The following is a 14,145-nucleotide window of genomic DNA, read 5'->3' as shown; positions in this document are numbered from 1 at the left end:
TGGGTACTCGGTAAATATTTTTAGTAATAATGTCTGAGTTTTCAGAGGACTCTGGGGTTTCCTGTTTAGATTTTGCTTGCTCCTAAGTTTCCTTGCCTAAAGGTAGTGCTGGGAATTCAGAGACTAAGCGTTTAGATCATAAGGCACATTTCCTTGTCATCACCATTCATCTATTCATGCTAATCTGTCTCCTTCTTGGGCTTCTGGGCTGTTTCTCTCTATAAATATCTTCAAGGACAAGTGAGAATTGCCCTTTTGCCCGTCTATCACTAAAATAAAAAAACTAGAGAGAAATTCTGCCAGGCTTGATGGAGAGTATTACATGAATGTTTCTTATATCAATGGAGCAAGGCTATTAAAAGAAAAAGCTCTCAGAACATCAAAGCTGTGTTCCTATCCAAGGGCAAGCACAGTCATCTGATTATAATGCTTCAAGAGGCCAGACGGTAAACTTCATGGGGGTGAGGACTGTCATGTTTGATTTTGTCCACTAGGGTCGCCTTTCAGAGCCTTGTTTCCTCATGGATAACCGGGGAGAACCGCTTTCGTCTGTGTCTCGCTGGAATTTTGTGCCGAACAAGTGGAATTGTGTCCATATGAAAATGCTTTGAGAAGTAAATACATATGGAAAAGTGTAATAATACTAACAATACTAATAATAACAGCAATAGCACACTATCAAAATTATCCAGAACAAAGAACAAATGAAGTTATCAGAAGAGGCAGTTAAATATAGGAGGTGTCCTTTAGTTTGGGGAATAGAAAGCATGAGGTAAAGGGTAAAGGAAACAGAAAGACAAATTTCTGAATTCCACCTGTAGAAAAGAAGCTAATGAGGGAGGAGGAACATCAGCAGAAGTCTGGCTGGGGGACACATTACAAATATCTGCGTTGGGACTTCCCTGGTGGTCCAGTGGTTAAGACAACGCACTTCCAATGCAGAGGGTGCAGGTTCGTTCCCTGCTCAGGGAACTAAGATCCCACATGCCACGCGGTGTAGCAAAATATATATATATATATATATATATATATATATATATATATATATATATCTGTGTTGGGCTCAGTATCAAAAAAAACCAAACGAGCCAGTCAAAATATGGGCAGAAGACCTAAATAGACATTTCTCCAAAGAAGACATACAGATGGCCAACAGGCACATGAAAAGATGCTCAACGCTGCTAATTATTAGAGAAATGCAATTCAAAACCACAATGAGGTATCACCTCACACCAGTTAGAATGGCCATCATCAAAAAGTCTACAAACAATAAATGCTGGAGAGGGTGTGGAGAAAAGGGAGCCCTCCTACACTCTTGCTGGGGAATGTAGATGGGTGCAGCCATCATGGAGAACAGTATGGAGGTTCCTTAAGAAACAAAAAATAGAGCTACCGTATGATCCAGCAATCCCACTCCTGGGCATATATCCAGAAAAGGTGAAAACTCTAATTCAAAAAGATCTATGCACACCAATGTTCATAGCAGCACTATTTACAATAGCCAAGACATGGAAATAACCTAAATGTCCATCGACAGATCAATGGATAAAGAAGATGTGGTGTCTGTGTGTGTCTGTGTGTGTGTGTGTGTGTGTGTCTGTAGTAGAATATTACTGAGCCATAGAAAAGAATGAAATAATGCCATTTGCAGCAACTTGGATGGACCTAGAGATTATCATACTAAGTGAAGTCAGACAGAGAAAGACAAATATCATATATCACTTACGTGTAGAATTTTTAAAAAATGATACAAATGAACTTATTCACAAAATAGAAATAGACTCACAGACATAGAAAACAAACTTACGGTTACCAAAGGGGAAAAAGAGGGGGAAGGGAGAAATTGGGAATTTGGATTTAACAGATACACACTACTATATATAAAATACATAAACAAGGACCTATTGTATAGTACAGGGAACATTCAATATCTTGTAATAAACTATAATGGAAAAGAATCTGAAAAAGAATATACATATAAAGCTGAATCACTTTGCTGTACACCTGAAACACTGTAAATCAACTATACTTCAACAAAAAAATAAAAGCACAACATCTGAGCAGGAAAATAAAAAACTGTGTTGGAAGAAAGGTAGAGAGGTGGGTCTTTAGGCAAGAATGTTAGGGATGAAACACCCTGCATTATTACTCTAATAACAACAACGGATCAACTCATTAAAAGTGAGAAGCAATGCATCATTAAGAACAGTATTTCCCAAAGTGTGTTCTGTGGCGTATTAGCCTGAAGATCAAAAGATGCTAGGCCACATGCTTAGTAAATGTCCCATGCTATACTGTTCCAAGAGCCACAGGAAACAGCGGTTGGCCAAAGGCTTCACAAGACCTCCAAGGAAAGCAAACAGTTCACTTTTGCTTAACTTAGCATTTGACTTCTCAATTTTCCCCCGTATTCCCTACCCTTTTTTTATTGATAAAACTTGTTTATATCAGGCAGAACCAGTTGTTTGAGAAGCATGGTTTTGGAAAATATGGTTTAATTCCTGAACTTGCAGAACTGGAGATTTCAGATATATTCAGGCTCCTGCTCTGAAGGCATCGTACTTCTGGATGAGCAGCTTTGAACTGAAGAGTGTTAGTTGAGAACAGAAATCAATTTCCAAAGGTGGACCCACTGGCCTGCAGTGTGTGGGGTGCTGGTGAGCTCCAGATGAGCCAGGAAAGCTATCCCTGGGAACCAAGCCTTGGCTAACTTCTCAGCAATGCTTGGCATTAGCCTGGGTCTCCTGGATATTTTCCAAAAAAGTTTTGGCAGAAACACAGAACAGAGAGGGGAAGGGAGTGTAATCCTCAGAGATAAAGGTAGGAACAAATTTCGGCCTCTGGAGCCATTCATTCATCCATCCATCCATTCATTCATCAAGTATACATTACTTATCAACACTGTGCTAAGTTCCTGGAGCTAACAGTGCAGCCGCAAGGGGTGCAGAGAAGGAAACGTACTCTGAGAGAAATCTGGTCAGAGTATAGTGAGTACAACCTAGGGTGAGGGCAACAGGGCAATCAAGAAGGGCTTCACGAAGGAGGTGACTTTCCAGCTGAGCTTTGAAAGAGGAGTGAAATCTGCATTTTAACAAGAGCTTCAAGTGGCTATATTTTGAGGAGCACTGTTCTAGGATATGAGCCCTCCTACCTGGCCTTCTCTTGAGGACTAGTTGAAGGTGTCCTTCAAAGTCATCGTTAAAATTCATTACAAGTCATGGATAAAGAAGGTGCGGTAGATACATACAATGGAATATTACTCAGCCATTAAAAAGAATGAAATAATGCCATTTGCAGCAACATGGGTGGACCTAGAGATTGTCATACTGAGTGAAGCAAGTCAGAGAAAGATAAATATCGTATGCCTCCTATATGCAGAATCTAAAAAGAAATAGTACAAATGAACCTATTTACAAAACAGAAACAGACTCACAGACTTAGAGAATGATTTATGAGAACAGACTTATGGTTTCCAGAGGGGAAGGATGCGGGGAAGGGATAGTCAGGGAGTTTGGGATTGACATGTACATACTGCTGTATTTAAAATGGATAAGCAACAAGGACCTACTGTATAGCCCAGGGAGCTCTGCTCAGTGTTATGTGGCAGCCTGGACGGGAGGGGAGTCTGGGGGAGAATGGATACATGCATACGTATGGCTGAGTCCCTTTGCTGTGCACCTGAAACTATCACAACATTGGTAATTGGCTATACTCTAATATAAAATAAAAACTTAAAAAAATTTATTACAAGTCAGACATAGTTTGCTTATTAACGAATGGCAAACTGCACCTCAACCATGGCCTGCTTTGCCAACTCATCTAATAGCTGCTGTTTTGTTATCTGGGCAATGTTTAACAACTTTGGGAGGGACTTTCTTTCTTCCTTAACAACAACAAAAAAACCTTTTTATTATGTAAACTTTCAAACATATTAAAAAATTAACAGAATAATGTAACAAAACTCCATGCTCCCATAACTCAGCTTCAACAACCACCCATTAGTGGCCAATCTTGTTTTATCTATATCTCCCATATTATAACAAAGCCATTATAAAATTTTATCAGTAAATTAAAATGTTTTCTTTTCTTTCTTTTTTTTTTTTTTGGCGGTACGCGGGCCTCTCACTGTTGTGGCCTCTCCCGTTGCGGAGCACAGGCTCTGGACGTGCAGGCTCAGCGGCCATGGCTCATGGGCCCAGCCGCTCCGTGGCATGTGGAATCCTCCCGGACCGGGGCACGAACCCGTGTCCCCTGCATCAGCAGGCGGACTCTCAACCACTGCGCCACCAGGGAAGCCCTAAAATGTTTTCTTTTACAGGAACACACAGATTATCATCCTGTACCTCTAATAATCTAGGACTCATTAGATTGAAAGGACCTACTGAAAGGATCCTAACAGCAGTTTAAACTCTATATTCCCAAATACCAAATGTCAGTGGCCACCCTCTGCCACATATTGGGGAAACTTATGAAAGTAGGCATCCAGGCAAGGGGCTGCTTGGGTGAGGCGCATATCTAAAATTTATGGGTATTGGGGCTTCCCTGGTGGTGCAGTGGTTAAGAATCCGCCTGCCAATGCAGGGGACACAGGTTCGAGCTCTGGTCCTGGAAGATCCCACATGCCGCGGAGCAACTAAGCCCATGTGCCACAACTACTGAAGCTTACGCGCCTACAGCCTGTGCTCTGCAACAAGAGAAGCCACCGCAGTGAGAAACCTGTGCACCGCAATGAAGAGTAGCCCCTGCTCGCTGCAACTAGAGAAAGCCCGCGCACAGCAACGAAGACCCAACGCAGCCAAAAATAAATAAATAAATTTATTAAAAAATAAAAATCTATGGGTATTTATAATAGAGCTTTCCAACAAAGCTGACACAATTCAGGCAAGGTCTCTGTCATCTGAAACCATCTTAACACTCTTCAGAGCTTCAAGCACAGGAATTCATAAGAAATAAGTCATAGGTGTCCATAATATTAATAACCTATTTCTCAGATGACAATGATGTGGAAAGAGCCACAGAAGGAAGAGAGAAATCACACTGAGAGACCCAACGAGCTACAATATTTAGAGCTTCAACTTGTAAGCAATGTAAGCCTCCTGGGTCAGCTACCTCGACCAAGATCTGTTATTTCCAAGTTCTGCCTTGGTCACTGAAAACAACAACAAAACCCAAAACAAACAAACAAAAAACCATCAAACCCCCCAAAAAACGTACACAAAAAACAACCCCCTTCTAAACCTACTGAAGTCCAGTTGGAACACAGCGTTGACGGATGAGCCCTGGTAGAGCCTGGGTCAGAAAGAACACCCAGTTTGGTTTGTCTTTCATCCTGTGGATATTTACTTTCTTTTTGACCACAGACTTTGTCTTCTAGAGCAGGTGTGGTCAGGCTCTGGGCAGGACTGTGGCTTACTGAGCCAGCCCACGTCCAGATAATGGATTTTGACAATGGCTTCAGATCAATCATCCATTATCAACTGCATCTTCTGCTGGTTTATGAGACCTGTTGCCTTGTTTTGAGGATTTCTCTTTGCCTTTTTTTTCCGTGCTGGAGCCATTTTCTGGATCCTGTGTCTTTCTCTTTCCTGATTTACTTCCTTGTATTCAGGGAGCACATCCTCCCATAGCTTTCTGAGAAAAGGTATATGTCAGATCTTTTTTGAGATCTTGAATGTCTGAAATTAATATTTACCTTTAGACCACAGCAGTTATTTATTCCAGTGACACATTTGCTGGTCACTGTTTTTATTTTTTATCAAATTTTGCTAGTCTCAATAAAAACAGAAAAACTGCTACTGCTACTGGAAAAGGTAATGGCTTGTATCCCTAAAATATATGCTGCATCATCCTTATTGAGTTCATCATCATCATCATCAATACTTATGAGTTCTAGCTGTGTTTTAGGTAATGCCATGAAACCATTTAACTTTTATCGTTTAATCTCCACAACAGCCCCTGAGTTGGTACTGTCACAACCCTTAGTTTACAGGGTTGAAAAATCAAGCCTCAGAAAGATTGAGACAGCTGCATGAAAGCACAAATGTAGCAAAAAGCACAAAAGGATTTGAACCTCGCTGGTTGGTATCTAGACAGATTCTGTTGGTGTGAGGGACAAGTTCTATTGAAAGAAGGCTTATAATTCACCTAATTAAAACTCATTGGCTATTTTGTATCCGTACTTAGAGTGACTGAATTGGTTCAACTATGCAAAAGACTGTATCATAACATCATAAAAAATGGAGGCTCGGCGTGGACTCACTTCCAGTCTCTTGAGCCAGGCAGCAAATTCCAGCTACAAAACCAACAGGCTAAATTTGCCAACACTCCTGCAACTTGCCTGGAACCTTTTTTCTTCCAGAGGGCAGAGACCTTGCCGATCTTATTTACCACTTGACAGAGGTAAAGGAGTATACCAATGCCTGGAATAGAGCCTGGCATATAATAGGTGCTCAATAAATATTTGTAGGCTGAGCAAACATTCTTTCTCCAGGGTAAAAGCCATGTGGATAGTCTCCAGCATTCTATCTTTCGGATGGAATAAACAGAGATAGCCAGGGATGAGCGGGACCACAATGCATGAGGCCTGAAAACCACCCTGGGCTTTACTTTCCAAGCCATGTGCTGCATCTGTGTGGAGGAAGGGTGCCATTTTCAAATTCACATGTGCAATGTGGGCTGGCAATGGCCCAGTCTGGGGGAGATTCTTGAGATATGTGTCCCTGAAATTGAGTACAGTTAAGTGCACTGCAACAAACAGACTTTCAGTACTTGGGGGAAGCAAAGACTTTCATGTCCCTGCCTCTGACAATGCTTGACCCACCAGTGTTTCAATACAACAAACCATATTGTACTGATTCTCATCGGTGGTGCACTGCCTCACAAGCAGGACTCTGTTAGCTCTGCACGGGATGGTTAAAAGAGCACAGATGCCCACAGCTTGAAGAACACTCTTCTCAAATGTGTATTTTTCAAAATAGTTTTATTATCCCCTAGCACCTACTTCAGCTCTGGGATTTTACAGAAGACTTCTCAGGCTTGGTTTAATCAATAAAGATATCGATTGTTTTGAGATTGCTGGCTCTTTTTACAGCTCTGGGAACTAGTTATATGGAGCCTTGTCAGTATGCATCATCTCCCAGTGTTTACTGATCGGGGTGCTATTGAGTTTGGGGTAGGTCAGTTCTTCATTCGGGCGACAGCCTCCAGCGCTGTAGAATATTAATACTCTTAGCCCCTCCCCAAATGCCAGTAGTGCCCCAAATCACCGAGATACACAAATACTCCCCAATATGTCCAAGTGCTTCCATGGGGAATAGCATCACTATTTAGTGCCTCAATTTATCACAAATTACAGATGAGTAAGATCTGAAAATAGCCAGGATTGAACATCACAAGACTCCCTAGGGAAAGAACACACCTGGCATTTGGTGGGCCACCTTCCTCTTACACACCCTTCCACTTCCTCTTCATCCTTTGGACTTTGGAGTCTTTATTATGAAACCTGTCAAATCGGGATGTGCACTGTTTCAAAGGGAAAAAGCTTCCAGTACCTTAGAGGGAGTGCAATGAGGAGAGTGTAGGAAGCTGTTTTTAGAATTTGGATTTCATTAATTTGATGTTCTGTTTGTTTTCATACATGGCATATGATGTTTCCAGATTCCAAATCTATCCATCTGTCTGACAATTATTGCCCGTACCTAGCACAAAGCTGGTGGCTTGACACGCTTTTCTTCTGTTTTATCCTTACAACAGTTTTGCCTCCACTTAAAATACCTTTTACATTCTCATTTTCTAGGTGAAGAAACCAAGGCTTTGAAAGGGTATGGAACTTGGCCATAGTCAACTTTCTGACTCCAGTGTCTACTTTCTGACAACAGAATGGACTCTTGCTGTAAATCTAGTGAAAAAGTCTTGGTGGACGGAATGGGGATGAGGGGACCAGAAAAAGCTTTCTATTCGAAACACGTACAAGTCTTATCCCCCAGGACACACCAAGTAGCATCGCTAGCGTCCAACCTGTCACCACCCGCTGGAGTTTTAGCTCATCTCAGATGAATGTGGGGTGCGGGGAGCCTTTGCAGGCAGTTGGGAAAGGGGTAAATCAGCTGTCGATTCATTAATAAACCAGGACAGAGTGTGGACACCAATACCAGCCAGAGAGTCTGCTGCTGCCTGGAGAATGTGGCTGCCGCATCCTCCACCCTGCTTTGCTGCCAAAAAACACAAAAAACAAAAAGAACCCAAGACCGGATATCTTGGGAGAGGAAAGGAGGAAACTGGCTGGTTGGTCCAAAGGAACCTGATACGGTGGTTCCGGGGCTCCAGTACAGGATAGAGCAGCAGGAGTAAAACAGACATTGTGACCCATTCACACCATTCATTCATTCAGGCATTCATTTTGTAATATTTATTGGGCATCTACCACCTGTCAGATTCTCTTCTAGGTAAAGGTACAGCAACAAAAAACAAGCAACAAGCAAATATCCCGGCCCTCAGAGAGCTTATATTCTAACAAGGGGACACACACAGTAAGCATGTTAATAAGTGAAATAATATATCAGATGCAGACGAGTGCTTTGGGCAAAAACTATCGGGGAAGGGAGAATAGAGCTTGTGGGGGTTTGATTTTAAACAGCGATCAGAGAAGCCCTCAGCAAGTGACAAGTGAGGAAAGATCTGATACCTCCACCATGCTGGGCACTGTGCCAAGCGGGTCACACTTTATCTCATTAATACAACAACCCTAAGACATATGGCTTTGATTATTCTCATTTTACAGACAAAGAGACTGACGTTAAGAGAGATGCATACAGCTAGTTAGTACATGGTGGCACTGGGATTTGAACCCAGGTAGTCAGAACTTCAGCGGCTGAACGCTTGAATGTTGGTGCAGATAGCGTACAAACGGGGTCTGAGAGAGGGCAAGCTGCGCGTGCAAATGAGGTCTTCGCGTGTACCCACGAAGCGAATACGGAACCACCCACGGGCAAGTGAGGGCGGGCTTGAAGGGGGGAGGGGGGCGGCGGCTCTTGATCTTTACTGAGCTGAATCCGGACTCTCCCGGGTCTGCGGCTGGAGAGTTCGGTCAGGAGAGGTGGGGAGGGAGCTCAGTGCAAGGGTTGTCCCGGGACAGTGCCCGACCAGCTGCTCCAGTCAATAAGGTTAGGACCTCGCGGGCGCTCCTTGCCCTCCCGGTGGGGTTCGCACGGAGCTCCTACCTGGGCGGAAGAGGGCGGTGGAGGCGAGCTTCGGAAGGGGGGACTGGAACGGTCAGAGAGAGGCGCGCAGCTCGGGAGGCCAGCGCAAAGGGCGCGCGGAGCTGCACGGGGCGCAGGAGTCCCCAGTGGGTTCCCGGGAGCTCCCAGGCCGTAAGACCCAGCGGTGGAGGGGCACCTGGGAGCCCTTGGGGGACACCAAGAGAGGCGGGCATAGGGCCCCGCGCAGGAAGTGAGAGAGGGACTACGACATGCTGGGGCAGAAAGAGTAAAAGGTGTGCTCGCACACTGCTGGTGAGAGGGGCACAGGGGTAGCCCAAGAAAGGCCTGGAGAGCGGGCTCACTGGAAAGCGGGGTCAAAGGGTGCCGAAGAGAGCCAGGCAGAGGGAACTGGCGTAGGAAGAAGTGCGAAGGGACGGGAGCCGCAGAGAGGGCGTGCTGAAGTGTGGGACCAGGGGCCTAGAGGACATCGGGGATCGCCTGGGGACCCTCAGAGAGTGGCGGAGGCGGCGCTCCGGCGCGGCAAAGAAAGGACTCCGCGCTAAAAGACAGAGACAGTGCCGCGCCCTGGAGAGGCCGAGCCCCGGCGGGGCGAAGAGCGGCGCGGAGCCTGCGTGCTCAGGGGACGGGGCGTGCTGCTGCCTGTGAGGGTGGCGCGCTTTGAGGCTCCAGAAAAACGGGTTGAGAAGAATCGGATGGGTCCCAGGAATGTCGGAGGAGGCCGGGAGAGAAGCGGGAATGTCCGGGGAAGAACCTCCCCGGGACGGAGAGAATGCACCACGGGCGCTGCTGGAAGAAGTGAAAAGCGGGCCTGGGGGAGGCTTGGGCCGGGCTCTGAGAGCCACAGGGAGCGCAGTGGCGGCGCTGATGGTTGGGGGGAGAGTGCGGAGAGCCCGAAAAAGGTGAGCAGGGGCTGCGGAGGACAGAACACCCCCGGTGCACGGGGGGCTGTGAGGAAGGGAGCGGCCGAGGGCGGAGAGTGCAAAGAGTCCCCAGGAGGGGCTCTACACGCCCAGGTCTCTCCTCCCTGGCTGCTGCGGGCCCTCATTCACTCACCATGATGGAGAAGACTAAAGCCACGATGTTGATGGGGTACGCGGGGCAAAAACACGAGACGATGGCGAGCCACAGGTAGTTCTTGGGCATGGGCACGTCCTCCTCGGTCTTGTCATTCTCAGTGTTGGCCTCGGGGCTGCTGTCCAAAGCCCTCTTGAAGTCCGAGCTGGGAGCGGACTGAGACATGGGCGAGGCGCACGGTGCAGGGAGGCGGTCGGCGCGGTCTGGGGCTCTGGCCACGGGCTCCCGGCGAGTCGCTGAAAAGCCAGCGGCGCGGGGCTCCAGGGAGACGTAACCTCACCCCTCCGGCGCCCTTCACTTGCACCCGCCTGGCCTCAGGGACCCAGGCCAAGAGCCTCCGCAGGAGAGGGAGGGAGGGAGGGAGCGAGGGCGTGGGGGAGGAGACAGGGAGCCCGCCAGCCTGAGAAATAGGGGGAAGGCACTCCTTGACGACACACCCAGGGCCCAACAGGCAGACACCCAGACTCACACCTAAGAGTCCGGAGTAAAAGGAGGCTCAGGGAAGGGAAAGCAAAGACTCTACGTTGTAGACTGGCTGACCTACAGGCTGAAGATGACCAGCTCATCTTTTTAAGCAGCTGAATTTGAATACATTCAGCGTCACAGCAGACGACACAGCTCTATCCAGTTGGCTATCCAACCCTACCGAGGTGCCCAAAGACTTATTACTTCCTCTTGACTTTAAGGATTAGCTTCCCCTGCCCCATCCTCCTTCTTCTAAGACTTTGAACATTGAGCCCCACTGATTTCCTCAACAGGTGGGCAGGGAACAAGGTGCTCAGTTTGGGGCCGAACCCTTCACACGCTGCACAGGGGGCCTCTGGAGACTGGAGTGGAGTGTAGACAGGCAGTGGACACCACCCGGTCAGGGCCTGCCCCGGTGCCCTCCACTTTCCCCCAAGCGTGGAAACAAGGAGTCCTTCTCTGCTCCACTTTCCCACTTACAGGAAAGAGAGAAGCAGATGGATCTAACTAGTGTAGACAACCCAGGTGGTTACTGGGATGGAAAGGAGAGCCAGGGATCCACTTTGGGAACTGGGGTGAGGATAGCAATCGTACCAGTATCTGGGCAATTTACGAAAGACGGTATGGACCAGAACTGGGGCTCTGAACCCAGATACAGCTGGGAAGTCATCACATCTGAGTTGAATGACCTCAGGAAAATTCCCTCACCTGACTGAGCTCCGATTTTTTCATCCAAAAGAGGTGGAATAATGAGAGACCCTGCCTTATAGGGATGTTGTAAAGACTATGAGACTGCATGTCAAGCCACGTGCGTGATCCTAAGGGCTCAATAAATGTTAGCTATTATTAGAATGATATTTCCCCCAAATATAGTCGTTATACAGTATCTCAAACCCAATCTCCATTGTTGCAAATATTTCATGAAAAATCCAGATAGTCTCAGCTGGCAGGGTCACAAAGAAGTGCAAATAATTTTAGTGTGTAGAGTCTCAAAAAAAGTTGCTCACACCATCATACAGAGAGATGAGGTGAGAAAGTATTACTCATCTGCTCGGCTTTCTCAGAACATCACTTGATTATCTGGGATGCTCTCACTCATTTCATGGGCCACAGTGATTTGAATATCTACCTCCCTCACTGGACTGCAAACTCCCTGAGACAGGGAACTGTCTCGCTCATCTTTGTGTCAGCCCTTGGTACAATATCTGGTATTGTGCTTAGCATAGCTTGCTGGGTGAACATATAAAGATGAAACATCACCTATATGTGGAATCTAAAAAAAAGATACAAATGAACTTATTTACAAAACAGAAATAGACTCACAGATACAGAAAACAAACTTATGGTTCCCAAAGGGGATAGCAGGGGTGGGGTAGGGAGACAGAGATAAATTAGGAGTTTGGGATTAACATATACATACTACTATATATAAAATAGATAAATAACAAGGACCTACTGTATAGCACAGGGAACTATATTTGATATCATGTAATAACCTACAATGGATACTGAAAAGGGATATCTATCTATCTACATATCTATCTGAATCACTTTGCTGTACACCTGAAACACTGTAAATTAACTGTACTTCAATTTTTAAAAATGATTTAAAAAATGATGAAACAGTACAACAGTACCTTTCCCACCATGCCTTCTCCCCCATTTTGGTTGGTTATCAAGTGAGAATAAGCCAGAGAATTAGATTCATCTACTGAGCTCTCAAGTAAGCCTTTGCCTCCTTGGCTGTTACCTCTGCCTGGAATGGGGTTCCCCAAGACTGTCACATGGCTGCTTTTATGCCTCAGCTGTCAACTGAAATGTCACTTCCTCAGAGAGACAGGGAGCCCTTTAGATTTATCTAGTGTAGGTCCCCATAATTATTATACATTTTACCAGCTTTTTTTTTGGGGGGGTGACATGTATCACTACGGTAATTTACTTTGTTTACTGGCTTGCTGTCTGTTCTTTCTCGAGACTATAAGCTCTGTAAGCCGTTCAGGGCTGTGTCCCCAGCACTTAGGATGGTCCTGGTACATACCAGGAATGCAAGCAGTGGTCTTGAATGAATGGATCAGAATTACCTGGGAGAAATGAAAAATGATTTCCGGATCTTGACCAAGATCTATTTGAATTAGAACTTCCCAGGGGGGCACCCCAGAAATCTGTATTTTGAATGCCTGAGAAGTCCGTATTTTTAGAACACTCCCCAGTGATTTTGACGGAACGGAACGTTTTCCCAAATCCCAATACGGTCTCTAGTTCGCAGGATGTAGGTCTGGATCTTTAGTTTTTAGGTTGCCTCTGGTGCCTCAAACTCAGCATGTCAAATGTGAAAACGTCCTCCCCAAGAACCTGCTTCTCAAGGCTTGGTCCTTGGCTAATGGGTCCCACCCATTTCTCTAACCTCCTCCCCGGCCAATCCTCTCCCCTCACTATGCCCAGTTTCAAGGGCCTTTTTTTTTTTTTTTCCTTTTCATTTCTCAAGGAGTACACCTAGCCTCTTCCTATCCCAAGGTCTTGGACCTGCTATTCCTTCTTCCCGGACTGTATCCCTCCCTCTCCTCACCTTTTGTCTCCTCATTTTCAGAGCCCATCACCTCATGTATTTACCTCCTGAGAGAGTCCTTCCCTGACCATCATATCTAAAGCAGGCTTCCATAATCTTATTCTCCATCCTTTTATCCTATTTATCTCCTTCACTACATTACCACAACCAGAAACTGTCCTATTTATTTGTTTACTAGTTATTGTCTGTCTCTCCCACTAGAAGATAAACTCACAAAAGCAGAGATTTTTGTTTGTTTTGTTCACTGTGGTGTTCCTCGTGCCCAGTTCCTGGCTCTTAATAGGTGTTCAGTAGATATTTGTTGACTCAATAAACTGTGCATGTAGTCATCCAAGTTAGGAACTTGGAGGGCATTATTACTCTCTTTCCTTCAGCTTCTACATGAACAGTTCATCACACCCTACTGATTCCATGTCAAACATGACTCTCCACTCCATCCTTTTTTTTCCCATCCGCATGGCCAGTGTTCTAGTTGCAGCTCTTGTCAACAATGGAAAGGCTCCAATGGTGGCTGTATGAGCCATATGTGTGATGTGAGCCTGGTGATATTAGTTGGTGTGACTAAGCCCAAGGATTGGGTACCAAATGGAATTTTGCTGTTTCAAGGTCATGAACTGCACCATCCACTCCAACCCACTTGTGTCATCCAGGGAAATACACACAAAAAAGGGGTTGTTGACTCAGCATAGCCCATCTCCTCTGTCAGGAAAACAACTGTTCAACACCGGTCCAACACTCTGGAATCACCAAACATTTACTGAGCACCTACTGTGTGCACTCAATGCACTCCCTAGATGCATCATCTCATTTAATTCCTACAGC

The 14,145-nt window shown here is 45.7% G+C and overlaps 1 protein-coding gene across 3 annotated transcripts in view; it reads right to left on the bottom strand.

The window, feature by feature from the left end:
• TMEM233 (transmembrane protein 233) overlaps positions 1-10,607 on the bottom strand; it is a 40,176-nt gene extending 29,569 nt beyond the window's left edge. The window contains exons 1-2 of one of the 3 annotated variants that reach the window (XM_060121469.1): positions 10,272-10,607; positions 8,393-9,218 (exon numbers count right to left, since the gene is read on the bottom strand). In XM_060121469.1, the coding sequence (XP_059977452.1) occupies positions 9,108-9,218; positions 10,272-10,457 (297 nt within the window). In that variant the 5' untranslated portion in view covers positions 10,458-10,607 and the 3' untranslated portion in view covers positions 8,393-9,107. Of the gene's footprint in view, positions 1-8,392; positions 9,219-10,271 lie in introns of those variants that run through there. The other 2 variants (XM_060121470.1, XM_060121468.1) reach the window with 2 other exon arrangements.
• Between the last annotated feature and the right edge of the window lie 3,538 nt (positions 10,608-14,145).

This window comes from Lagenorhynchus albirostris, chromosome 14 (genome assembly GCF_949774975.1).
Source record: "Lagenorhynchus albirostris chromosome 14, mLagAlb1.1, whole genome shotgun sequence".
NCBI classification, from domain to species: Eukaryota; Metazoa; Chordata; class Mammalia; order Artiodactyla; family Delphinidae; genus Lagenorhynchus; species Lagenorhynchus albirostris.
The sequence above is the reverse complement of the archived record's forward strand: the minus strand, read 5'-3'. Positions and strand labels throughout refer to the sequence as shown.